General features: G+C 40.4%; 1 protein-coding gene across 15 annotated transcripts in view; it reads left to right on the forward strand.

Moving 5' to 3' along the window:
• Nucleotides 1–1030: 1030 nt before the first annotated feature.
• cacna1aa (calcium channel, voltage-dependent, P/Q type, alpha 1A subunit, a) overlaps nucleotides 1031–26320 on the forward strand; it is a 114434-nt gene continuing 89144 nt past the window's right edge. For 8 of the 15 annotated variants that reach the window (XM_052550420.1, XM_052550425.1, XM_052550421.1 and 5 more), the window contains exons 1-3: nucleotides 1363–3182; nucleotides 25261–25367; nucleotides 25562–25701. In XM_052550420.1, the coding sequence (XP_052406380.1) occupies nucleotides 2918–3182; nucleotides 25261–25367; nucleotides 25562–25701 (512 nt within the window). In that variant the 5' untranslated portion in view covers nucleotides 1363–2917. Of the gene's footprint in view, nucleotides 3183–25260; nucleotides 25368–25561; nucleotides 25702–26320 lie in introns of all 15 variants that reach the window. The other 7 variants (XM_052550430.1, XM_052550431.1, XM_052550424.1 and 4 more) reach the window with 4 other exon arrangements.

Consider the following 26320-nt stretch of genomic DNA (forward strand, 5'->3'; position numbering starts at 1 on the left):
GTATTAACCCGATCTAATAAAAGTGTGAATCAATAGCAAGACTTAATGTTTCAATTTGTCAGAGTATTTATAAGCAGAAATTGACTTTGATGAGCATATGATACGCATTGGGTACAACTAGGGTTGTGGGGTAGATGCAGTTCAGGTGTAAGCAAAAACTGCATATTGAATGGATGCCAACAAATTGCGTATCATGCACTCAAAAACTGAGTATTATACAGGTGCATCTGAAAAAAATTGAATATCATGGAAAAGGTCTTTATTTTTTGTCATTTATTTAAAAAGGCAAACTTTCTCATATTCTAGATTCATTGCACACAAACTGAAATATTTCAAGAGTTGTTATGTTTTAATTCTGATGATTACGACTTACAGCTTAGGAAAATACAAAAACTCAGTATCTCAAAAAATTTGAATATAAAATTTTTAGCTTGTTTAGTTTTATTAATTTTGAGCATAAATACTGGGCTAGTTTAGAACATGCAACAACAATTATGGGAAAGATTACTGACTTGATGGTTGTCCAGAAGACGATCATCGACACCCTCCACAAGGAGGATAAACCACAGAAGGTCATCACTGAACAGGCTGGTTGTTCACAGAGTGCTGTATCAAAATATATTCATAGAAAATTGACTGGAAGGAAAAATTGTGGTAGGAAAAGGTGCACAAGCAACAGGGATGAACACAGCCTTGGGAAGATTTTTAGCAAAAGCTGATTCAAAAACTTGGGAGAGTTTCACAAGGAGTGGACTGCACTCAGACGTCTTCAGGAAATGGACTACAGCTGTCACATTCCTAGAACCAAGTGCTCTTGAACCAGAAAAAGCATTTCACCCTGGGTAAGGACAAAAAGAACTGCACTGTTGCTCAGTGGTCCAAAGTCCTCTTTTCAGATGAAATAATTTTTAGTATTTCATTTGGAAATCGAAGTCTGGAGTAAGACTGGAAAGGCACAGAATCCAAAGTCTAGTGTGAAGTTTCTAAAGTCAGCTATGATTTTGGGAGCTGTGTTGTTTGCTGGTGTTGGTCCATTGTGTGTTATCAAGTCCAAAGTCAATGCAGCCATCTACCAGGAGATTTTTAAGCACTTTATGCTTCCATCTGCTGACAAGCTTTATGGAGATGCTGATTTAATCTTGCAGCAGCATTTTTAAAGGTGGCAATTTTTTTAAGTGTGTGGGATGGAGGAGAGGTAATGTTTAATTATTTCCGTTTAAATTATTTCATATTAATTCCCAAACATCTGCGTCTAAGAATAGCCTGTCGGTCCTCGCCCTGCGTGCCGTCGCAAAGTGGAGCCGTTCCCGTGAGACGCGCGTTTGAATGCGCAGCTGTCTCCCAGCGCGCACATCCCGACCACTGGCACAAACAGTCCATAACCTGACAACGCGCTGTCAGCTTGTTACGTTCAGTTATTTCTAAAACTGCACAAACCCTCAGTGTCGTATAAACAAGCCGACGCTATTTTCATGCGTCAAAGGCAGGTGTGCTGAGGCTGAGAACGAATTCGGTGGAGACTCAACAGTCGGTACAGGTACAGATCGGAGTCAGAAGAAAGCATTTGTCAGTGGGGTGCGTGCGCCTTGCGTCATGTGCTGCAAGAAGAACTGACCAGAGCGCTGAATTGATTAGTGGCTCATTATAGCTTAGCTTGCCAGCTGATCGGAGCTAACTGTTTCATTCGGCTTGTGTTTCACAAGCTGATATCCTGCGAGCCCCCACCCCACACTCGTCCTCAACTGCCTCCTCCCCCTCTTTTTTTCTCAGGGGCACTTGACGGAGAGTAACGAGGCTAAAAGACAGCTCAACATTGGCAGAAATAAGGAATAGCGGGATCCGAGTGTTGTCACGAAAGGACTGCCTTTACACTCGGGGAAGATGAACAGATCCAACACGGCCCAGAGCCCAGTGCAGGGGAACACAAGCGGCGATGGGAACCCGGAGATGTCGCCGCTGTCCCCTCGCGATTGATGCTCCTACTTTCTGTCACTGTGTCCCTTCATTGGATTTTATGACGGTTGGATTGGTTCTTTTGCTCTGAATTACCAGTGATGGCTCTGGAGAAAAGGATGACACCTAACCAGTGAGCAAAAAACAATCGATAGTTGTGCTGATCTGTTTTTGCATCCGATTAATTACCTGTGTCGTAAAGAAGAGAAAAACGGAATGAACAACGGATAGCGCACATCTCTCCGTAGCTGAGATGCAAAGACATGCGAGTAAACGTGAGCGCGAGGTGACCGAAGGCAAGATTATAGCTACACCGTGCCAAATATTGCGGATGTTCGGAAATAAATAAATAATATTTTTTTCCCTCCAGTTTTAAATAGATTTAGATACTGTAATCATCAGAATTTACAGTTAAAACTGAACTCAGACGAATGTTTTAAATGTTTCGATTTTTGTTCACTTGGTTCGCCATCACACCTAGATCGTATAAATGACTGTAGCTATGATAATTGCAACCTGAATGTTCAAGGGAAAGCGCGGATGAGAGACAGTTCTGGAAAATATGAGGATGGAGCCACAGAAAACGAGAGATTTAGCCAATAATTGGATGGCTGTGGATATATGTTGATTGTGGACATAAAATGAGGTGATGATGGACCATTTTGCGTGTTGAAGTGGGCAACGAACCGGTGAACTACTGAATACAAGGAACGCTTTTTTGTTCGAATTTTGGTTTGTTTTTTGTTTTGTTTTGTTTAGTTTTTTTTCTTTTTCGTTTTCTTCAAATCTAACCATCAGGCTCCTGGAAAGTAACAACTCATATAAAGGCCATGAAGACAAATGTGTACTCCAGTTATACACGTATAAAGTTTTGAAGCAGATGGGATGTAATGTGGTGTGGTCGCGTTGAATATTCGCCCCCTTTTTTCCTGCTTCGTGAAGACTGGCATTTGGTGTCTATAGAATGGCTCGGTTCGAAAACGAGGTGCCGTCCAGGTATGGCGGAGGCCCGGGACACGCTCAAGGGGGCCCCGGTCGCGGCGGCAGCAGACAGGGGGGCCCGCCGGGTCAGAGAGTGTACAAGCAGTCAATGGCCCAGCGAGCCAGAACTATGGCCCTGTACAACCCCATACCAGTGCGGCAAAACTGCTTCACTGTCAACCGATCTCTGTTCATCTTCAGTGAGGACAACTTCGTGAGAAAATACGCCAAAAAGATCACCGAATGGCCATATCCTTTTAAACCCCCCTCAGTGAGTACACTGGGGCCTCCGGCTGCAGGTATAGTGCGCTTGAGTGAGGCAAGTGTATGGTCACCTGAAAATGTCTTAAAACATGAATTACATTGCCACTGGTTTAATGATAGCTGTGAAGAAAAACGCGAGCGAGCGAGCGCATGATTTGGTCCCGGCCGTTTCATTATTAGAATATTTCCAGGCGGTTATTTGTCAAGTTATTTCGGTGGCAAGATGAATCGAGTCTATTTCTGTTGTGTGTGTGTGTGTGTGTGTGTGTGTGTGTTCGGTGTGTTACGCACGTTGAGGGCGCGAGGTGAGCGGTGCTGTGTGACGGTACCGGGCGGCGCTGTGGCGCGCCGAGGCTTGCTGATGTCAGCATGTGCAGTATCTCAACTCGGTCTCATTCGAGAGAACGCGATGGTGGAGAGGGGAGGTGCGGGGAGGGGAGGGGGAAGCCACCATTTCCCATATTCTGAGAGCTCCTGGAGAATACTGCGTGCATATGTGTACTTGCATTTTTCATAGTGCACCTATTGAGCCTCGGGTTTAAAGACAAATGGGGTTTTGTTAGGAGAGAATTGGAAACTGTTAAAGTAGTATCTCAAGGCAGCAGCAGGTAATCACAGTTCGACACAGCGTGATGCTGTTTTATACATCAGCTTAGTAAACTTGATAACCTGGAGCTTGTATTTTGGGCAATTGACTAGTCATCTTTATAGTTTATAGCGACAAAAAATTATGTTTCAATAAGTTTCGGGAGGAGGACAATCAGATAATCAACCCATGCAGCACAGGTGGAGCTCAACTAAGTGGATAAATTAATTAGCCTTATATATAAGGCCAACTTACCACCCAGGACAGTTTTCCGGCATCCCTCCTCCAGCCAACGCCTCATTCTTAAACTATTCTCATCCCATACTATGGATGTTGGGTTTGGGCTATATTCTGAGCTCGGAGCCCTCCTTTAAGACAGCAACACCAAATATGCTTATTATTGGATAAACCCTATTATATGTAAGTGTAAACACTTTAAAAAACAGTTTAAAAAATCAAACAGCACACAGACTCTAAGCAAATCTGTAATGGTGTATGTGAGTGGAGCAGCTACTTCCAAAATCATTTTTAGAGTAGGCCTATCTTCTGCATTTGATGAAGAATTTACTCATTGAGAGTTAATAAGTTTTATAATTATGCATCTGTGTAGCATTGACATGTGGCCTATGGCGTCAGCCGCATGTTCTGTGCCGTTTAGGATCATAACAACTTTTCTCCCATGGGCTTATGGGAAAGTAAATTGCCTATCAAATGGATTGTTATGTCTAGTGTTTGATGAAAACTGCAAATTGGGACATACTACTCATTTATTTATTCATTATTATTATTTTTTTATTTTTTTTGTCTACTGTATAGTAAGGCACTGTTGTATAAAAACCTGTATAATGACGGGAAAAAACAATAAACATTTAGTGTTTTATTTTAAACAAATCTTTAGCTACAGAAAACAAAATGCAGACTCCAGAAAAAGTTCACTCTCTTCCTTTTCTAATAGACCTCTTGGGATTTAAAATCATTAAATGTGCACAGAACTGCCCCAACACACATTTCTCTATTGACTGCATTTTGATCTGCCAGAGCTTTCGGTGACCTTTAACCTTGCACTCGGCCTGAAAGCCACTCTTTCTATAAACGTCTTTCTTCTGATTTATCTCATGTAAACGTAGTGAGGCCTTGTGATCTGAGGTCTTTGACTTCGGAATCTCTGCTGTAACAGAAGTGATTTTTAGATGCCCACAGTATAGCAGCCTTTTCGGTAGTTTTAGTTGACTGTGATTTGTATAGTACAGATGTATCTGAATAAGAATTTATGAATTGCAGACATATAGTGTGTCACATGTAGATTAGATGAAATTGTAAACTCAGTTTATGGTTGCCAAACATTGCATCCTTTCTTTTACCTTCTCTGCAGAGATAATGAAAGTCTAGAAAGACATTTGTGATGCCTACATTGTCTCAGCTTCTCTTTATGGGCCGTCTGTCTCTCTGCGCTGTAAATGGAATGTAACCTTATAGCTGTGTTTTCTAATTTTAGTTTCATTGACGAGTATGAAACTGCAGCCTGTGTGGCGTCATCTATCCGAAGGGACCTTAAATGTATTCTCAGTTCAGACATGAACCGTATATATTTACTCATGAAACATGTTTGTACCTTTGGTCTCATTAAAGTAAGAGAAGCACATGGTTGTTTTCATCCACAAATAAGTTGACTCAATGTTCTGAACTCATAGTTAAACCATCAGGTTGTGTTTTCCACCAAAGAATGACAGATATAAAGAATGAGAAATTAATAATATAAAAGACACTATGCTATAAATAGATAAGTTGGAGGAGAAGGCCAAAAGAGTGCTTGAGTGGACACCAGAGGGAGACAGACTGATAGAAAGTTGTTGTCATGAGTCGTGAGCCCTTGCAGTTTTCTTCCGTGTTTAGAGGCAGTGATCTACATTCAGTCTGTAGAAATTAAATGATTTATTCTCCTTTTCTTTCCATTTCTCTAACAATTTCTCCTCATTTTCTAAAGCGAAACTACACATACAAGCATACATTTGATTATTTTTCCAGTGATGATCAATGCGTGCATTAGAATCAAGCTAGTTTTGTGTTGGCAGGTGCTGACATATCCAGGTCTACCATTTGTGTTTCATTGTTTCAAAGAATTATGGTATGTACACACAAACTCACACACATTTTTTGACATATCGTACCTCTTTTTTTCTTCATCACAAGCATGTTTCTTGCTCTATCCTGTTCCGAGGTTTCTGTCAGGCTAAAAATAACAGCGGCGGACTGTAAGAGCAGTTCTCAATGGCATGTTCTCCTTCCCTCCCGCCTCTCTGCCTCCTTGGAGTCAGTCCTCTGTTGTATGCATACAGATGGGCCACAGACAGGCATCGGTGTCTGACCGCATTCTCCAATGCCAGTTTGGAGGAGAAATGAAGTTTGTAGTTTGCTAAGGGAGCTGCAGAGTGTCTTTAAGTTAGAAAAGAGAACAGGCTGTTTATGCCACTTTTGTGTAAGCATGTCCGTTTTTGTGTTCAAATATGTTTCTTCTCTTGTCTATATAGACAAATATAAGCCTCCAATGTACTGTAAAGTGGTTATGTATTATGTGTATTGGCTGGATTATAGTATTGATAGTTCTTGGCAGTTCATGCTTACTCGTTCTAACAATTTCTAATAACTTACTTACATCTGGTGTGTTTTGTATTTGCACAGAGTGGCACAGATTGGATTGAAAAGTAAATGCGACGTGTTAGTTCACACAAATCCAACTCCAAATTAATACTTTGTGTTATTTTCAAGGTGCCCAATTTACAGTTGTGAAACAGAAACTTGAGACTGTTGTTCAGTGGTTTTTACGTGTTGTACATAGACTGCATTCTGGGTTATTAATGTTAACTAAAGCCAAAACCATAAAAAGTTTAATCACCTATATAAAATAAATAAAATAAATGATTTGTAAACATAGCTGCCAAGGCAACTTTTCTCATTTTCATTTAGTTTTACTTGATGTAGCTACTAAAATAACTAAAACTAAAAAAAAAAAAAAAAAAAAAAAAAATTATAATTATATAAAGTATAGAGACATATTTAAAAGAAAATGTAAAAAATTTATAAAATGACCCAGACACACAACTTTAGTTATTACATATATCTGGATATACACGTGTGATCTAATATTTAAGAGATTCTGAGAACTGAAGAAAAAAAAGATGGGATGTCTGTGTGTATAAATGATATATGGAGGCATAGTTAAATACACACACCTAAATGCAAGCATCGGCAGGGTATGATGGGACATGTCTGGATGATAGAATTGTCTCGTCATCTTAGATCCTCTTCCATTTGGGCAGCAGGGAGTTAAATGTGTCATCCTAGATTCATTCACACAACTGTCACTGTCTGTGTTTCTGCCACACAATCCTTTTTCTCTCTGTTTATAGGCATGATTGTAAAAGACACAAATATTGGCAAAGGACTCAGATATTTACAGTGGACTTAATCAACTAATCTCATACACCCATGAGACCATTTGTACCAAAGTCATAGAAAAGTTGTTGGTTAATTCATAAAGACTGGAATGTGTATTGAAAAGGTGTGCAACAGCATTTCTGAAAACGAAAGTGTCATATGGCATTCAAGTCACATTTTAGCATGAGACATGTTTGCAAATTATAAGAGCACCAGTTTTGTTGTTTCAGCGAAGCAGTGTGTGTATATGTGCATGTTTGTGTTTGCCTTCCAGGCCTAATCTGGTGGTTTCATACCTCCCAATGTCTGGGTCTAAATGAGTGCATTCATCCGTACTGTTGCAGCCCCACGCTGCTCAGCTGCTGCCGCAGACGAGGCTACGAAACCCATCGTTTACACACTCTCACTCGTCCACACTCACAAGCTTGTAATCTAGAGAATTCTGCAACTCTTTACCTGTCTGCTTTTACATAACCTCAATGTTGTGTAGGGACTGTGTTTGAGCTTCAGAAAGTATAAAACTGGTCCATATGATTTCTGAAGGCACATGATACCTTTGTTTGAGGAACAGATAATTTGTACTTAAATTTTTAAAAAGTTATACTTAAAATGAGGGCTTGAAATCTTCACTCCCAATGCATGGAAAAGAGCAACCAGTAAAAACAGAAGAGAGTCAAATACAGGTCTGGAACGACATGACAGATATATATTTTTTCTTTCCCTTTGATGATTTTTTCTCTGTGTTGATGTGTACATTATGTCCTTGTGCAATGTAGCAGAGGTTTATAGTGAGTTGTTTTATTGTCATTGCTTGCGTCTTAGGCTAGCTGTCACGGAGACGAACCCCGTGATTCCCTCTACTGGTCAGCAGAGGGCTCCTTCTCCGGAATACTGACTCTCACACTCACCTATACTGATTCGCACTACACTACCCATCATCCCCGCACCCCCACTCTGATCACCTACAGGTGCAGCTCATTGGCATGGATATATAAGCTGCACAACTCCATTAGCCAAACGCGAAGTCTTGTTTTGCTCCGGCTGACATTTCCAAGCGTTATTTCCTGTGTTTGATTTCCTGTTACCAGTTCTGTTTGTTTACCGTCTCTTGAACCTTTGCTGCCTGCCACCTGACCTTGGATTGTTTATTGGACTCTGAATCTTGCCTGTTACCCCTGAACTTCTGCCTGTGTTTGACGACGATTCTGGTTATTCTCTACTGTTGTGTTTGCTGGTCCTGATCCCTGCCTGTACGACCTCGAGTCTTTCAATAAAGCCTGCAAAATGGATTCCCTGTCTGATGAGGTGTTACAGAAGACTTCGCCACAACCGAATCCAGCGGCTTACGATCATCTGTGTGCTACCATGGCAGCCCAGGCAAATCAGATCGCTGCTAATCAACATCAATTGAATCGTCTCACTTCCGTCACGGAGGAACTGGTAAAGGCTGTTCAAAACCTCCACAGCCCTGCCGTGACGTCAACCCCACCTGCAGCGGTCACCGCTTCCCACATGGCAGGAACGCCAACTCACGTTAATCCTCGACTGGCTTACCCGGAGAAATTTGACGGGGACTCTACCAAGTGTAAGGGCTTCTTACTACAGTGCTCGCTGTTCGTTGAACAACAACCCACCCTTTACACCACTGATGCTGGTAGGATCGCCTTCGTGTGTTCATTATTAACGGGAAGAGCTTTGGAATGGATAACGGCTGTATGGCGCGAGGATGGAACGGCGTTCACCACTTTCACTGACTTTCTGAGACGTTTCCGTGAGGTGTTTGATCACCCCCGAGAGGGGAAAGGAGCGGGTGAGCGGTTGCTTGAATTATCGCAGGGAGGATTAACAGCAGCGGAGTATGCCTTGAACTTTCGCACTTTGGCTGCTCAGACGTCATGGGTGAGTGACACGCTGAAGGTATTGTTTCGCAAGGGGCTTAATCACGAACTGCAAACCGAACTCGCTTGCCGTGATGAGGGGAGAACTCTGAGTGATCTCATTTCACTTACTATCACCATTGATAACCTGCAACGCTCTCGCCGTGTCAGTGCTCCACGCCTCTTCACCGCTGCGGTAACGCGACCCGTAGAAACTACAGAGCCCATGCAGATAAACTCCTATCATCTGACTGAGGAGGAACGTCACCGCCGCAGGGTTAACCGACTCTGTCTCTACTGTGGCGCTCCGGGACATCTACGAATCACTTGTCCCAATCGCCGCTCTTCTTACACTCCGAAGTCGGTGAGTTTACCTTTTAACTGTGTGTCAGTCCCTCTGATAATCAAGACCGACAAGGTTCAAATAGCCACCACTGCTTTACTTGATTCAGGAGCAGCTGGGAATTTTATCTCTGAGGAATTTGCCAGAGGGAATAACATTTCTTTAATTTCATGCACTAATTCTCTGTCTGTAGCCACAATAGATGGGCGCCCTTTGGGGTCTGGGTTGATCACTCACCGCACCCAAGATCTCCAAATGTTAACCGGCCTGCTACACCAAGAAACCATTCAGTTCTACGTGCTCCCTGTATCTAACACCCCTGTTATTTTGGGATTGCCCTGGCTCAGACTGCATGATCCTCAGGTGTCGTGGAGAGAAGGACAAATTCTTAGATGGAGCACCCAGTGTCAGAAATCATGCCTCTCGACCATCTCTCCTATGACGGTACAAGTTGTCACATTAGACTCGGAGACCACCAGCATTCCCAATCTGCCCAAGGAGTATCACGATCTCGTCACCGCCTTCAGCAAGGTACAGGCTAACACATTACCACCACATCGCAGCTATGATTGTGCCATTGATCTCATTCCAGGTTCATCACCACCCCGGGGTCGTATATTCCCGTTATCATTACCCGAGTCAGAAGCTATGGCCAAGTACATCAAGGAGGAGCTGGAGAAGGGGTTCATACGTCCATCCACCTCTCCTGCTTCAGCTGGCTTCTTCTTTGTCCGCAAGAGGGATGGAGGTCTGCGCCCTTGCATCGATTATCGTGGACTCAACGAAATAACAGTAAAGTTTCGCTATCCTCTACCACTGGTGCCCTCTGCTTTAGAACAGTTACGTACTGCACAGTACTACACCAAATTGGATCTGCGCTGCGCATACAACCTCATCCGCATTAGGGAGGGGGACGAGTGGAAGACAGCTTTCTCAACCACCAATGGGCACTACGAATACCGGGTGATGCCGTTTGGTCTGGTCAATAGTCCTTCGGTTTTCCAATCCTTTGTCAATGACATCTTCAGAGACATGCTAAATAGAACTGTTATCATATACATTGACGATATCTTAATCTATTCAGATACCCTGGAGGAACATGTCCAACATGTGAGAGCTGTACTGCAAAGACTCATTGAACATCAACTCTATGCTAAGGCGGAGAAGTGTGAATTTCATACCACCTCCACCACCTTCCTGGGGTACGTCATCAGCCCAGAGGGGGTCGCCATGGATGAGAGCAAAGTCAATGCCGTTCTCAAGTGGTCAGTACCAGGGACACTAAAGGAGCTTCAACGCTTTCTGGGGTTTGCTAATTTCTATCGCCGTTTCATCAGGAACTTCAGCTCTGTGGTTAGTCCCCTCACGTCTATGGTCAAGAAAGGAGCCCATCGGCTACACTGGGCTGAAGCTGCTCTTCAAGCTTTCCAGGAACTAAAGAGAAGGTTTGTGACCGCCCCCATACTCCATCATCCTGACCCATATCTCCAGTTTCTCGTCGAGGTGGACGCCTCCAACACTGGTATCGGGGCTATTCTCTCCCAACGCCAGAGTTCTACCGGTAAACTCCACCCATGTGCCTTTTACTCCCGCAAACTCAATGCTGCGGAACGTAACTACGACGTGGGAGACCGTGAACTTCTCGCTATGAAAGCAGCCTTCGAGGAGTGGAGACACTGGCTGGAGGGGGCCAACTTTCCTTTCACCGTACTAACCGATCATAAGAACCTCGAGTATTTGCGCTCAGCCAAGCGCCTCAATCCACGGCAGGCCAGATGGTCACTGTTCTTCTCTCGATTCGACTTCTCAGTTACCTACCGTCCAGGCTCCAAGAACACCAAGGCAGATGCGCTATCCCGTATTCATGAAGATGAACAGATTCCATCCGAACCAGAGTCCATACTCCCTTTCAAAGTAGTCATTGCACCAGTACAATGGGACATCATGACGCTTATCCAACAACACAACTCTCAACACGCACCTCCAGCAACTTGTCCTCCTGGAAAAGTTTACGTACCACCTACCTTACGTGATCAAGTTCTCAACCACACGCACTGCTTGCCCGCATCCGGTCATCCAGGTATCACGGCTACCATTCACCTGCTTCAGAACCGGTTCTGGTGGGAATCATTACCCAAGGACACTGTAACTTTCATCCAACAATGCCAGACCTGTAATGCACACAAGACTCCCCGCCAATTACCAGCCGGATTGCTGCAACCTCTCCCCATCCCACAACGACCCTGGTCCCATCTGGCGATAGACTTCATCACTGATCTACCTGTCTCTCAGGGTAACACTGTTGTTCTGACTGTAATTGATCGATTCTCCAAAGCCTGTCGCCTAATTCCCCTACCTAAATTGCCTACTGCTCTACAGACTGCCGAACTACTCTGTAACTGGGTCTTCCGTCTCTACGGACTACCGGAGGATATCGTCTCCGATAGAGGTCCCCAATTTACCTCCCGTCTCTGGAAAGCCTTCTTCCAAGCCCTCAATATAAACGTTAGCTTGACCTCTGGTTACCACCCTCAATCCAACGGCCAGGTCGAAAGGCTCAATCAGGAAATCACCCGGTTCCTGAGATCATACTGTAGCTCCAACCAAGAAGATTGGGCACGGTTCCTCCTTTGGGCTGAGTACGCGCAAAACTCCCTGGTCAAACCAGCCACTGGTATAACTCCCTTCAAGTGCATCCTAGGCTATCAACCACCCATGTTTCCCTGGTCCGGGGAACCCACCGATGTACCCGCCGTCACGGACTGGTTGCAACGCAGTGAGGAGACTTGGAATCAAGCTCACGTACACCTTCAACGAGCCATCCGCCATCAAAAAGAACATGCCGACCACCGTCGTCGTCCTGGGCCTATATACCAACCCGGACAATGGGTGTGGCTCTCTACCCGAGATCTCCGTCTCCGACTACCCTGCAAGAAACTAAGTCCAAGGTACGTGGGTCCCTTCAAGATAACACATCAGATCACTCCTGTTTCATTCCGTCTTGCATTACCTGACACCTATCGCATCTCTCCCACCTTTCATGTATCTCTGCTCAAGCCCGCTGTGGCCCCTGGAGTGGAGGGAGAGGGGAGGTCCCGTGAGCAGAGTCCCCAGCCCGTCCAGATCGAGACTGAGGAAACTTACCAGGTGCGAGAGCTTCTTAACTCCAGGCGTCGAGGACGCATCCTGCAGTATCTGGTCGACTGGGAGGGGTACGGTCCGGAGGAACAATCTTGGGTCAACGCTGACAACATACCAGACCCCAACCTCATCACGGAGTTCCATCGGTTACATCCGGAGAAACCGGCTCCACGACCACGCGGTAGACCTCGACGTCGGCTACCATCTCGCGCCAGGAGTCGCTCGCAGGGAGGGGGCTCTGTCACGGAGACGAACCCCGTGATTCCCTCTACTGGTCAGCAGAGGGCTCCTTCTCCGGAATACTGACTCTCACACTCACCTATACTGATTCGCACTACACTACCCATCATCCCCGCACCCCCACTCTGATCACCTACAGGTGCAGCTCATTGGCATGGATATATAAGCTGCACAACTCCATTAGCCAAACGCGAAGTCTTGTTTTGCTCCGGCTGACATTTCCAAGCGTTATTTCCTGTGTTTGATTTCCTGTTACCAGTTCTGTTTGTTTACCGTCTCTTGAACCTTTGCTGCCTGCCACCTGACCTTGGATTGTTTATTGGACTCTGAATCTTGCCTGTTACCCCTGAACTTCTGCCTGTGTTTGACGACGATTCTGGTTATTCTCTACTGTTGTGTTTGCTGGTCCTGATCCCTGCCTGTACGACCTCGAGTCTTTCAATAAAGCCTGCAAAATGGATTCCCTGTCTGATGAGGTGTTACACTAGCATTGCACTTCACTACCCGCTCATGTTTTTCCTCTTTCTCTCTGGTTCTGTATCTTGTGTTCTAGTAGTGAATTATTCATTTCTGTGGCTGGGTGGTATGCGTATATGATGCTGACTTGGGAGAAATCTATTTTGGGTGCAGGGTAAGGAAAAAAGATGTGGTGGCTTGAATTTTCATGCTGGTGCTCGTGTCACGTGCTGCTCCTGCTAATGCTGTTGCCACTGCTGCATGCCTTTACCTACTACCTGCTCTCTAACAGATACACAAACACATAATACTGACACCAGCACTGTCTACAATGCTGCTGTTTTATTATTTCTAATATTATTACTTCACATATAGTACAATTAGAGAAAATACCATTGCATTGTAGCCTCTGTTCGCTGCTGTAGCTTCTCAATTAAAGGGATACTCCACCCCAAAATGAACATTGTGTCATTAATCTCTTACCCCCATGTCGTTCCACACCTGTTAAAGCTTTGTTTGTCTTCGGAACACAATTTAAGATATTTTGGAGTAAAACCGGGAAGCTTGTTACTGTCCCATGGACTGCAAAGTAAGTTACACTGTCAAGTAGGGATGGGTACTGAGAACCAGTATTGTTTTGGACTGTTACGTAATTGGGTCTATACCGGAGTACGAATGAGCTTCAGGACAAACAATACTGTTATTGATACATGTGTTGTTTTATTTTCATATACTTCAATTTTAACGATGAATTTGAAGCTGCTGCATGTCACTTCTCTTCACTGAAATATGTGACTGACGTTTGCTCGATGTGTGTGTGTGATATCCAGCGCATGTACTGTGTGTGTGTGCATACAGTCAGTCATCACGGCAAGAGTGAAATGTTCAAAAGTGTGGGCTCTTGTTACAAAACTAAGCGACACCAGTGTCAGATTCAATGTATGCAGTAGTGTAATAGTGAACGAAGGAGGCAACACAAGTAATATAATGAAGCATTAACTAACAAAACACAATATCTACCTAATGCAATGCGCTATATTATATCTCGCGGCTCTAGCTCCAACTGCAACCCGTGAGACACATTCACATCAGATGTCAATTCAGCGGTAGAGTTACACTCACGAGACACTGTCCTTATTTGCAGTGTTTATTCAAAGCGCATCCATACACTTTAATGCTGGTCAAACAGCACCTGATTATTTAGTTATATTAGTTATCATCTGATTGTGAAGGGCCCTATGAAATCCGTTTTATTTTCCCCCATATTCCGTTTTAATTAACTTATGTTAAACAGAAGAAGAAACTAATTCCGGTTTAAAACCACTTGAGACTTAATTTTTGGGTAAACTATTCCTTGAATGTAAAAAAAATAATAAATCACAAAGAGAAAAATAACTCACTACTCTTGACTGAAGAACATTATTACAGTTGCTTAAGTTCAGCAGTAATTAAATAATTTGAAATAACAACTTCATATATTTTTGCACCAAATAGTATCGATAAAAGTATTGATAAACTTCGGTATCGGTAAGCAGTATCGTTATCAGTATAGTTATCAATAAAATGTAAACAATACACATCCCTACTATCAAGGTCCAGAAAAGTATGAAAAGCATCATCAGAATAGTCCATCTGTCATCAGTGGTTCAACTGTAATGTTACAGGAATACAACGAGAATACTTTTTGTACGAGAAGAGAAGAAAAATAATGACTTTATTCAACAATTCCTTTGTTTGTTTGTTTTTTCATCTCGTACAAAAAATATTCTCGTCGCTTCATAACGTTACGGTTGAACCAAAGATGACAGATGGACTATTCTGATGACTTCTTTCATACTTTTCTGGACCGTGACAGTGTAAGTTACTTGGCAGTCTATGGGACAGTCACAAGCCTCCCAGTTTTCATCCAAAATATCTTAAATTGTGTTCTGAAGACAAACAAAGTTTTTACGGGTTTGGAACAACATGGGTGTAAGAGATTGATATTATATTATATTATATTATATTATATTATATTATATTATATTATATTATATTATAAATCAAATAATGACTTTCAATTTTCATATATCTTAAAGGGGGAGTGAAATGCTCGTTTTCACTCAATATCCTGTTAATCTTGAGTACCTATAGAGTAGTACTGCATCCTTCATAACTCCAAAAAGTCTTTAGTTTTATTATATTTATAAGAGAAAGAAGTCTGTACCGATTTTTCCCGGAAAAACACGAGCGGCTGGAGGCGTGACGTGTGGGCGGAGCTAAAGAATCACGAGCGCGAGTAGGCTTTTACGTTGAGAGCGTCTGTGACATTACTGTGAGGAAAAAAACATCATCCAAAACAAACCATGGCTAACAGTCAGATTCAGCCATTTATTTATGATCCAGAGGCTGAAATTTAACAGCATCAGCAACAACTACAGCAGGACGTCTCTATGTGGTATGCATTGAAACTGTATATATTTGCTTAGCGGTTTTGGAAAATGACTAAGTTCCACTTTATGTCATCTTTTTTTTTTTTTTTAAGCTTTTTTTTTAAGAAAGTGCAGTTTGATGACAACATTGCATGTTGTTTACTTGATGTGCTTACACGTCGATAGCTAAGTTAACAACACAGAGATATTTGAAGCAGTTTTACTCACCGCCTGCGGTTCCAACACACGATCGTGACCCTTTTTCGTTGGGACTGCATTATCCTTAAGAAATAAAGGATGTGCAAATCCGGCGTCAAACGGCCTTGTTCGTAAAACAAGCATCTTCGAAATGCAGGGAACAAACAAAAACACTTGCACAACTCTGTTGATCCTCTGTAAAAATAAACTCCATCCACTGGTCCTTTAATGCTGTTTTATTTATTTATTTATTTATTTTTGGTAATCTGTGCAGGGTAGTCTTGCCCTGGCAACCAAAAACACCCTTCTTTTGTGAGATTTCGGTCTCTCGCTCTGATCAGTGAAGTCTGGTGTGCTCTCTCTGCTCTGTTTCTACGGGAGTGCGTGCTCTTCCGGCAGAAGTGCCCTCAGGACCCATATAAGGAAATTCCGCTCCATCTAACGTCACACAGAGCCATACTCGAAAAAAAACTTTCCGAAACTTGTGAAAAACCAGATGGAGTATTTTTTAAACAAAAACACTCCTTCAAATGTACAACTTAATTTTTGAAACTTTGTCCATGTTTAGCATGGGAATCCAACTCTTTAACAGTGTAAAAAACTCAGTATGCATGAAATAGCATTTCACCCCCCCCTTAAAGTTGCTTCTCAAGAACGTTTCTTATTATCACCAATAGCTCTATTCGGATGGGACTAGTTTTTTAAACAACGTTTCAATTCTTACCACCTGACATCTGTGATTTTCATTTACCAATTCGGACGGGACTAACATCTCTGTGTTTATTACAGAGGTGGGAGGGTCTGTTTTGTGCATCTGGGCGTCACAGAGATCACGTGCTCTGTATGCGTGCATTGCATATAGTCATTCGGATTGATTAAAATTAGTATTACACAATAACTACTAAAAGGCTAGTATATCAAAACCATGTTAATGTGTGGTTTATTTATTTTTATTTTTATTTTTTTTAAGTAAGCTATTACAATTGCCATTATTAACAGTTTACGCGATCTTGCTCTTGATTTTATTATTTGTACTATTTTTTTATTATTATTTATTTGCCGCTAAGCAAATATATCAAACATGCGCGCGGTAAGAGCATCTACGGTAATTCACGTTGGCCAAAACACACAAGGAAACGTGTTGTGAAATAAAATATCACCGGCAATCACAGACATTCGCATTCGGACAGGATTAGTTTTCTCAGAGGATCACTGAGTTTGCTGAAAAACGGTAGGTAATTTGCTCTGGAATTATCACAGAGGTTGTGTGAGAAAAACACAGACGTGGCAGATTCGGACGGGATTAAAATCACCAAGTACGTCTGTGAAACACAGATTTCTCTAACGACCCCCTGTACAACTAGTCCCGTCCGAATAGGGTTCGCTTGAATGTTAAATAAAACAGTTGTGCTGCTTAATATTTTTATGGAAACCATGATCTATGTTTTTCATGGTTCTTTGATGAACAGAAAATCAAAAGAGAGAAAGATTTTAAATCTATATTTAATAAAAGCCTTTGCTGGCACTTTTGATCAATCTAATGCATTCTTGCTGAATATAAAAATCTTACTAACCCCAATCTTTTAACAGTACTGTACGTATTATATGTAATTATTGCAGAATTCTTTCTTTCATAGATTAACATGTTTGAGTGATTTTAAGTAAGCCGATACAGAAATTAGGGGGAACGTTCAACCTAGTACTTCCTACAAAATTAATTAGCATACTGCACTTTTCGTTTATACTGCTTAAACACACACACACAAACATAATCTATGTTAATCCTGTCCTAACAGACTGATTTCTGAACACTAAGGGTATATAAAGGGTAAATGAGTGATTAGAGTGAGGGAAAGAGATGGAAAGATTGTTAGCACTTGTAACTACAGCCCTATCTTTTATAGCTGCATTAGGAGAGGGAAAAACACCGCTGTTTCTAGTTAATAAATTATTCAGGCTGCAGTGCCAGAATGCAAGAGATAGAATTAGAAAAGCAAACAGCCTGGGATCTTGCAGCCAGATGAGGAAATCAATACATATTTACATTTCACTGGCTGGGCTTCTTGGGTTGCTCTGGAGCGCTTCGCCGTCTACTACTGCTAATTACCACACCAGTGATTCTCACACACATACATTCACTGACTGACTGACTGACATGCCACTGAATCACTCATGTGCTGTATTAGTGGATGATTGTCTGTGGAAGTGTGTGTGTCTGATTGCTTCAACACATTCTGCTTCTGTGCGTCCCAAGGTCTGATATGTCTTGTCAGCCATTTTGATACCGCTACTCGTACAGGATTTCGTAGATTGCAACTCTTTAATAAAAGCAAGTAGGGATGTGGATTGCTTGATGAGCCAAATGTCCTGGCTCTTCCAATTTTGTCAGGTATTTACATTTTTTGTTTTTATCATATTAGTCAGTATAAACATATGCATATTCGTAATATTTTCATCTTACTGTACAATGATTAAAATGATAAAAAAATATTATTTTGCTAAATTTGAATTGCAATGATTGTTGTTATTCAGAAAATTTATTTTTACATTTCATCAGAAGTTTCTTTTTCACCAGTAGGCACAAATCAGTGAAATATTGACTCTTGGTTTATTTTAAATTATTTTAAATTAATTAAAATTAATACATTTTATTTTATTTTATTTGGTTTATTATTATGTTTTATTTTACCTCATCTAGTGTACAGATTTATAACAGGATTTCAGTTAAAGGCAAAATAAACACCAAAGACTTTAGATTTACACTCGACCTGCCTAATTTATGAAAACTGGTGTAATAATAACGTACTCTCAATTATTATTTTAGTATTTATTATTTTATTTTATATTTACAGGGAAATTACTAATAGTAATTTCAATAATTCCAAATTGAATTATTGTTTCTCTTTTAAAACAATGGCAAAAAAGGCTTATGCCTCACAGAGCTTGTGTGAGTAACGTTACAATTGAAAGTCAAAATGAAAACATTAACAGATCAATCATTTACAAAAACAACAATCACATGCAGCTGAGAAATTGAAACAATAGGTGGATTTTTGTTTCATGCCAACTTCAACTTTTGCAACTTCCATCAACACTTTTAAAACTATTCAAAGCTCAAAATCTGTCTCTCTTGTTTAATGCTTCCCTGTGCTTGTCCTCCACCTTCATCTGCATCTTTTTGTCTTTAGGTCCCGTTGCAGGTAATATTCTTTTCCTTCACTCAGTCTTCTTGTCTCAAGTTGTCTCTCCATCTCTCTCCATCCATCTCTCTGTTGAGCAGTGTGTCGGGCGTCAGCCGTGCTGACGGTGCAGACTGCGCTCGGCTGAATGAAGATGGGCTGATGGAGGGAGATGATGAATGCACAGGTTCAGTGGAGAGGGAGAGCGAGGGAACAGTCGGCTGAGGGGACAGGGCAGAGAGATGAAGGGATGGAGAATGAGAGATGGACGTGATGCATGCTGGGAGAGTGTGAGAACAACAGATTCACAGGGAAAAGATGAGTGCAGGACTTTTGAAGGGCACTTGACATATGTGGCATTGGTAAATGTTTTTGAAAGCGTCATCTGCTCGCAAGAGCTGCATTTATTTGTTCAATAAAAAAACAGGTACTTTGTGAGATATTACAATTGAAATAAGTGCTTTCTATTTTAATATATTTTAAAAAGTAAATGATTATTATTATTATTACAGCAGTCGTCAGTGTCACATGATTCTTCAGAATTCATTGCTTAAAAAACATTATTAATTAACTGAATTAATAAGCTTTCCATTGATGTATGGTTTATTAGGATCTGACAATATTTTGCAGAGATACAACTATTTGAAAATCTGAAATCTGATGGAGCAAATAATCTAAATATTGAGAAAATTGCCTTTAAAATTGTCCAAATGAATTCTTAGCAATGCATATTACTAATCAAAAATTAAGATTTGATATATTTAAGGCAGGAAATTTCCAAAATATCTTCATGGAACATGATCTTTAATTAATATCCTAATGATTTTTGGCATAAAATAAAAATCTATAATTTTGACCCATAAAAAAGTTTTTTGGCTATTGCTACAAATATACCCCAGCGACTTACAGTAAGACTTACAGTACGATTTGTGGTCCAGGCAGGGGCGTAGCCATCTTTTCAGAACTGAGGGGGACAGAAATGAATATATATATACACACACAGACACACACTACAATATAATGTAAAACATTATAATAGAACATTTCTGTAATCTATAGCCTACCCGTCAACAGTTCTTGAACAGTAATATTTTTTATGTTTTTAAAGAAGTCTGTTCTGCTCACCAAGCCTGTATTTATTTGATCCAAAGTACAGCAAAAGTTTACAAAGTTTTTACTATTTAAAATAACTGTTTTCTATTTGAATATATTTAAAAATGTAATTTATTCCTGTGATCAAAGGTAAATGTTCAGCATCATTACTCCAGTAGTGTCACATCCTTAAGAAATCAAACTATTCTAATATGCTGATTTACTGATTATCGATATTTAAAACATGAGTCAAATAAAAATTTAGCATTATTTGATGAATAGAAGGATCCAAAGATTAGCATTTATGTGGAATAAAAGGCCTTTGCAACATTATACAGTATATCATTCAAAAATATATATAGCCTATTTTTGGAAAATAAATTATAGAAATGAATACTTTTATTTAGCAAGCTTTAAAATCTCAACATTTTGAAATATATTCAAATAGAAAACAGCTATTTTGAATAGTCTAGTAAAAATATTTCTGTTTACTGTTTTGCTGTACTTTGGATAAATGCAGGCTTGGTGAACAGAAGAGACTTGAATGGTAGTGGATACTATAGGCAACTTTAATTATTCTCTAATTTCTAGCTTTTAATTTGCTTAGAAATCTTGAAAAAACTGCTTGACAATAACAAAAGTAATGATTTTTTAAATATACTATAACACTTATTTATCACATAATAAGGCAGAATAGTTTCTATATACTGTAATAAATCTATGTCAATTAGCACTGTTTTGTTAGTATACTGTATTTATCACCTGCTGGAGATTACTTGAAAAACCATATACTGTCGCAATCGTATATTAATGTCTTCGTGTTTCCAAAAGTTTCAGTTCTTCTGTCAAAACAACTGTTTTCATACAGCGATAGCTGGACGATGTTGCCCATATTAGGAGTTTCCTGAAATTACTTTCTGCGCGAGATCACACTCCGGCTTCGAGGATGAATGAAACACACATTGCAGGAGTGTTTAGCGCTTCTGGGTCCGAATAAAATATCAGGTAATGCTCAGACTATCCTGTCACTTTGAGTTTAAATCTATATTTATTCACACCAGCTCTTGAAAACCTCTATGCCAACACATTTGACTGAAAAAGTGCGGGGGGAGAATTTACATGATATTAAAAGTGGGGGGGACATGTCCCCCGCGTCCCCCGCGTAATCTACGCCCCTGGGTCCAGGGTCACACATTATTGACAGTATTGAAAACAGTTGTGCTGCTTAATAGATGAATAGCCCTATATTTACATTTAGTAATTTAGCAGACCTTTTATCCAAAGCAACTTACAAATGAGGACATCAGATACAATCAAAACCAACAAAAGAGCTTTTTTTCTTTTTTTTTTTCTTTTTTTTGCAATAAAAAAAGTAGAAAGAGAATAGAGAATGCTAGAGTTAGAGGAGTTAGAGGGTACATTTTGTAAAAGAAAAAGAAAACAAGTTGAAAGAGTAGAAAAAAGAACAGAGAACGCTATTGTTAGAGGGTCATTATTTTCTTATTAAAAAGAAAACAAGTTAGAATAGAAAATACAGTAGAGAGTGCTAGTGTTAGAGGGTCAAGTGTAGATGGATGAGATGTGTTTGTAGCTGTTTCTGGAATACAATGAACAGAGAGTTCAAAAGAGCACCATTTATTTGAAATATAAACATTTCGTAATGTTATAAATGTCTTCACTGTTTAATGCATCTTTGCTTAATAAAACTGTTAAAAATAACTGTTTTTGTACTTTTGAACGGTAGTGCAATTGTAGAGAAAATTAGTGAAATGACTAGCTGTTTCTAGCCAGTATATTTTAAATCCCTTTTCAATCTTTTTTTAAATGACCTGTATTTATATTTTAAATCTTGAAAAGTATAGTTGTAAACAGCATTTTCTTTGCTTCATCCAGCATCTTGGATTTATTTTTTCCACTTATCTTTGCACATAGCATTCTCAAATTGCTTTTGTTCCACAAAGGACACATTCGCTGTTGCCACAGAATTCAGTGAAAACGAGGTATCTTAGTAGGCAGCTGAATAACCTACCATGTTAAGACCCCTGCGTTATTATATTTTTCCTCATGACCTCATGTACCAGCTGTCACCTCACTCCTAACAGAGACGACCTCTCAGAGCATCCGGATAGCGTTCTCAAGCCCAGCACCACTGATGCTGGTTTAAACACATGCACACAGGCAGAGAAAGGACAGTTTCTCCCTTCCTTTGTCTCCCGCTTTCTTTTATCTCAGAAGCATTGCTATATATAGTGTTGTGCAGAGGGAGGAAGGTGGGTTCATAATTAAAGTTTTCTGGCGGAGCACATCATTGTCTCATATTCATCCTGTCTTTAAACAGGTGAGAGCCGGACGGGTCTTCAAAGCACCAAAACACACGCTTCAGCCACATCACACTCTGCGGCCATATCACACACACGGGCCTCTAGAGCGGGAACAGGATGTCCATTCATCCACCCTACTAGAGACAGAGGAAGAGTGCGCCACTTTTGCTTTCATCATACCATCCTGGCGGGCGCGCTCACGCACACAGACACACAACACAACACTGATATTATTACGCATGCATGTGGAAGAACATGCACTCACACTCAGAGCGGAAGCCAGGCAGGCTAATTAAAAGGCACTGAGGGTGTTAATGTGTTGTAATGCTGGACGGACTGCCGGGTATTACAGGAGATGGACCCTTTACTGTACAGAGCCTTTGAAAGCCTGCCAGATCTCTTCTTCTCTCGCTGCCGCGACAGATATTTCAGCTTATGCCACACTAAAATGAATCATTCTCTTTTCTTCCTCCATAACGTCTCATGCTGTTTTACACACTACAACCTGTTCACTTTGATTTTTGTCTCTGGAGGTCAGCAGGCCACTGTGATGTGGGCTGTGTTATTCAAAACTGAATTAACAATGCCTTTTAAATACCTGAATTTGAGTTGAGGTATAGCAAATGGGATGTCAGGTTCAACTGAATCTAAGGAAAGACAATTAAAATGAATTAAAATCGTAAGAAATTTGTATAACAGTATTTTTTTTAACTAGAAAAAAATGCATTTGTTGAGATAAACTTTAAATGTTGGCTTAAGGAAAACTTAAGATTTATAGATATAACGTTTTTTCTATGGACCGCGTTGGAATTAGGTCAAGATAAGTGTCTTAGGAAGTGGCAAAACTAAGTTGCCTACAGTATCTTTTAAAAAGCCTTGGAATTGGGAAAGAGTATATGATACCACAAAACCAGCATTAGGGCTAACATTGCTAACTAAAATTAACTGAAAATCTGAAACCCAAAAGTGCCCACAATCACACCTCTCTTTATCTCCCTGCACTGGCTCCAGGTTGCAGCTCGCATCAAGTTCAAGCCAAAGTCACTTTGCATAAAAGCATCTGCTAAATGAATGCATGTAAATGTAAAATTAAAAGTAAACCATAAGAACAATTTCATTTGTTGAAACTTCCAAACTTCTAGTTTTTGTTTAAAGTTTAATTTCTAAAATAACTAAAATTAAAACCAACATAGAATAAAACTTAATAAAAAAATTAATAAAATCACAACAAAAACAAAATTGCTAATCAAAATCAAAATATTATTAACAACTATAGTAGAATAATGCTAATAAAATAACACCGGCATGCATTGAATTAAAGTGTTGTTTTAAATTATATATATATAATTATATATATATATATATATATTATATATATATATAAAACTCTGTCTACCAGTAAGTTATTTCTGGTGATGTACAGTATGTTGGAGTTTTCCAGTCATTTAGTCTGCTTAAACCACATTGAAATCAGCTAACCATGCATATCAGCTCCCTTTTTTTTCTCTTTTTTTGATAATACACTTCATTCACATCTGTCACAATCCCAAATAAATGAACTGTTGCTGCTTCTGTTACGTTACGATTTAAACTTACCATCTGCATACCATGGGGACATCGTGGCCTAATGGTTAGAGAGTTTCACTCCTAACCCTAAGGTTGTGGGTTCAAGTCTCGGGCTGGCAATACCACAACTGAGGTGCCCTTGAGCAAGGCACCGAACCCCCATAAATGGCTTCCCACTGCTCCGGGTGTGTGTTCACAGTGTGTGTGTGTGTTCACTGCTGTGTGTATGCACTTTGGATGGGTTAAATACTTGGCTGTATGTCACATCACTTTGTCATAGCTTTCTAGGTTTTGTAACGGAGCTTGTTTGTGTGTATGTGTGTGTGAGTGTGTGTTATATCAGTCCTGATAACCAAATCCTACCCACCCTTAAGTTCTTGTGTATACTGAGCCAAAGAGGCATGTCACTTTAAATCACACTGCAGGCTCTAACCTTCTAAGCTTGTGCTGGCTCTCAACACACATGCATGCATACACAAATCGGCCTGCAGTAAATATGTGGCGAGTGATGAGGTCATGTAAAGCATACAGAATTTGCCTGACTCATACTCATCCACAGCATGTATTATTTCAGCATGAATAGCAGCTTATTCGCCACAGGCTCAACCAGCCGTACGAGGAGATGGTGCGAGCTGTTTTCTGGCCCATGCGGGGTGAGCATGATGCTACGCTCACTTTATGAAGCATTTTCTCAGGGAGGTTAGATTTGATTCTGTGTAAGCACTGCTGCATTTTTAAGCGCAAGGGGCTTAATGTGATTTTGCGAAGTAATCAGTTTAGGCTGATTGTTTGAATGTCTTCCCTCTCAGTATCAGATATATTGATTCTTCACTGAGGTTTAGAGAGCCAGTACAGTTGCTCATAAATTTACATACCCCTTAAAGAATCTGTAAGTTGTTTAGTTTTTTTTTTTTTTTAATAAAGGGAATAAATCTTAAAAATAAGATCGTAAACCATATTTAGTACTTGCCACAGTACTTTGTAGTTATTCTTAATAGTACTGCTCTTAAGAATACATACAACTGTGATCCATTTCATGATTGTATTTATCATTTAATATAATGTTTTTAAATATGAAGTTATATGTATTACTATATTAACATTATTATATCTTTCTGGAATGTCAGCTGGAGCAGACATCTGAAAATTACAGTCCTTTGCAAAACTTTTGTAACATTCATGTTGTTTCAAACATTTTCCTTGACCTGTGATTCTCACTCCATTTGAGTACATGATCCTGGCTACCATCATTGCTAACTGCATCGTCCTGGCCCTGGAACAGCACCTTCCAGACGGGGACAAGACTCCTATGTCTGAGCGCTTGGTGAGTTCTGGTTGTGTTGATCAGTGTTTGTTTGTTTCCGTTTATTGTGATACCAGAAGCCATGTAACTCAAGAGAAAACACAGGAACTAATCAGTCTCTGATGTATCATTCCTGTCGCAGAAATCTAGTGGTCAGTTCATGTTTACACACTCTTATTTCTTTTTGTTTGTCCCTTTGTGTTTCTCTATCACAGGAGGACACCGAACCCTACTTCATCGGCATTTTCTGTTTTGAGTCAGGCATTAAGATCTTGGCTTTGGGCTTTGCCTTCCATAAGGGCTCGTACCTACGCAATGGCTGGAATGTCATGGACTTTGTAGTGGTGCTTACTGGGTAAGTCTATTCTAAGGCCAAGTTCTCGCTATTAAAAGGGTCATCGGATGCTATTTTCCACAAGTTGATATGATTATTTAGGGTCTTAATGAAAAGTTGTTAACATAGTTTGGTTAAAATTTCTCAATGGTAGTGTAAAACAACACCCTTTTTACCCTGTCCAAAACAGCTCTGTCTACAGCAAGCTGTTTTATTGCATGTTGCTTGAAATGTTAATGAGCTCTGCAGACCCCGCCTCTCTCTTCCGAGCCACTCTCTGAGAGACGGTAAACATTAGCTGCATTCATCGTGACACTTGCTAACCATCACATTATTGGGAAAGGCGATTTGCAAAAATGTATTGATAAATTAGCAAAGAAAGAAGGTGTGTTTGTGCTGAAAATAATGACAATGAGTAATTTTTAAATACACCTGATGCAGTGCTAAACCAGCACAGATAACGCCTGGTTGAACTGGATTACAGGTGGCTAGTGAAGATGAAGCAGGTGCAAAAGTAGTGCAACTGTTTAGTGAATTTACCTCACAAGCTCTTTAATATCGCTGTGTTGGTGTTTTAAACATGCACATAATATGGCATGTTGCCTGCTGTTATATTCTGTTTTGCCATTTTTCCCCATGA

This window comes from Carassius gibelio, chromosome B3 (genome assembly GCF_023724105.1).
Source record: "Carassius gibelio isolate Cgi1373 ecotype wild population from Czech Republic chromosome B3, carGib1.2-hapl.c, whole genome shotgun sequence".
NCBI classification, from domain to species: Eukaryota; Metazoa; Chordata; class Actinopteri; order Cypriniformes; family Cyprinidae; genus Carassius; species Carassius gibelio.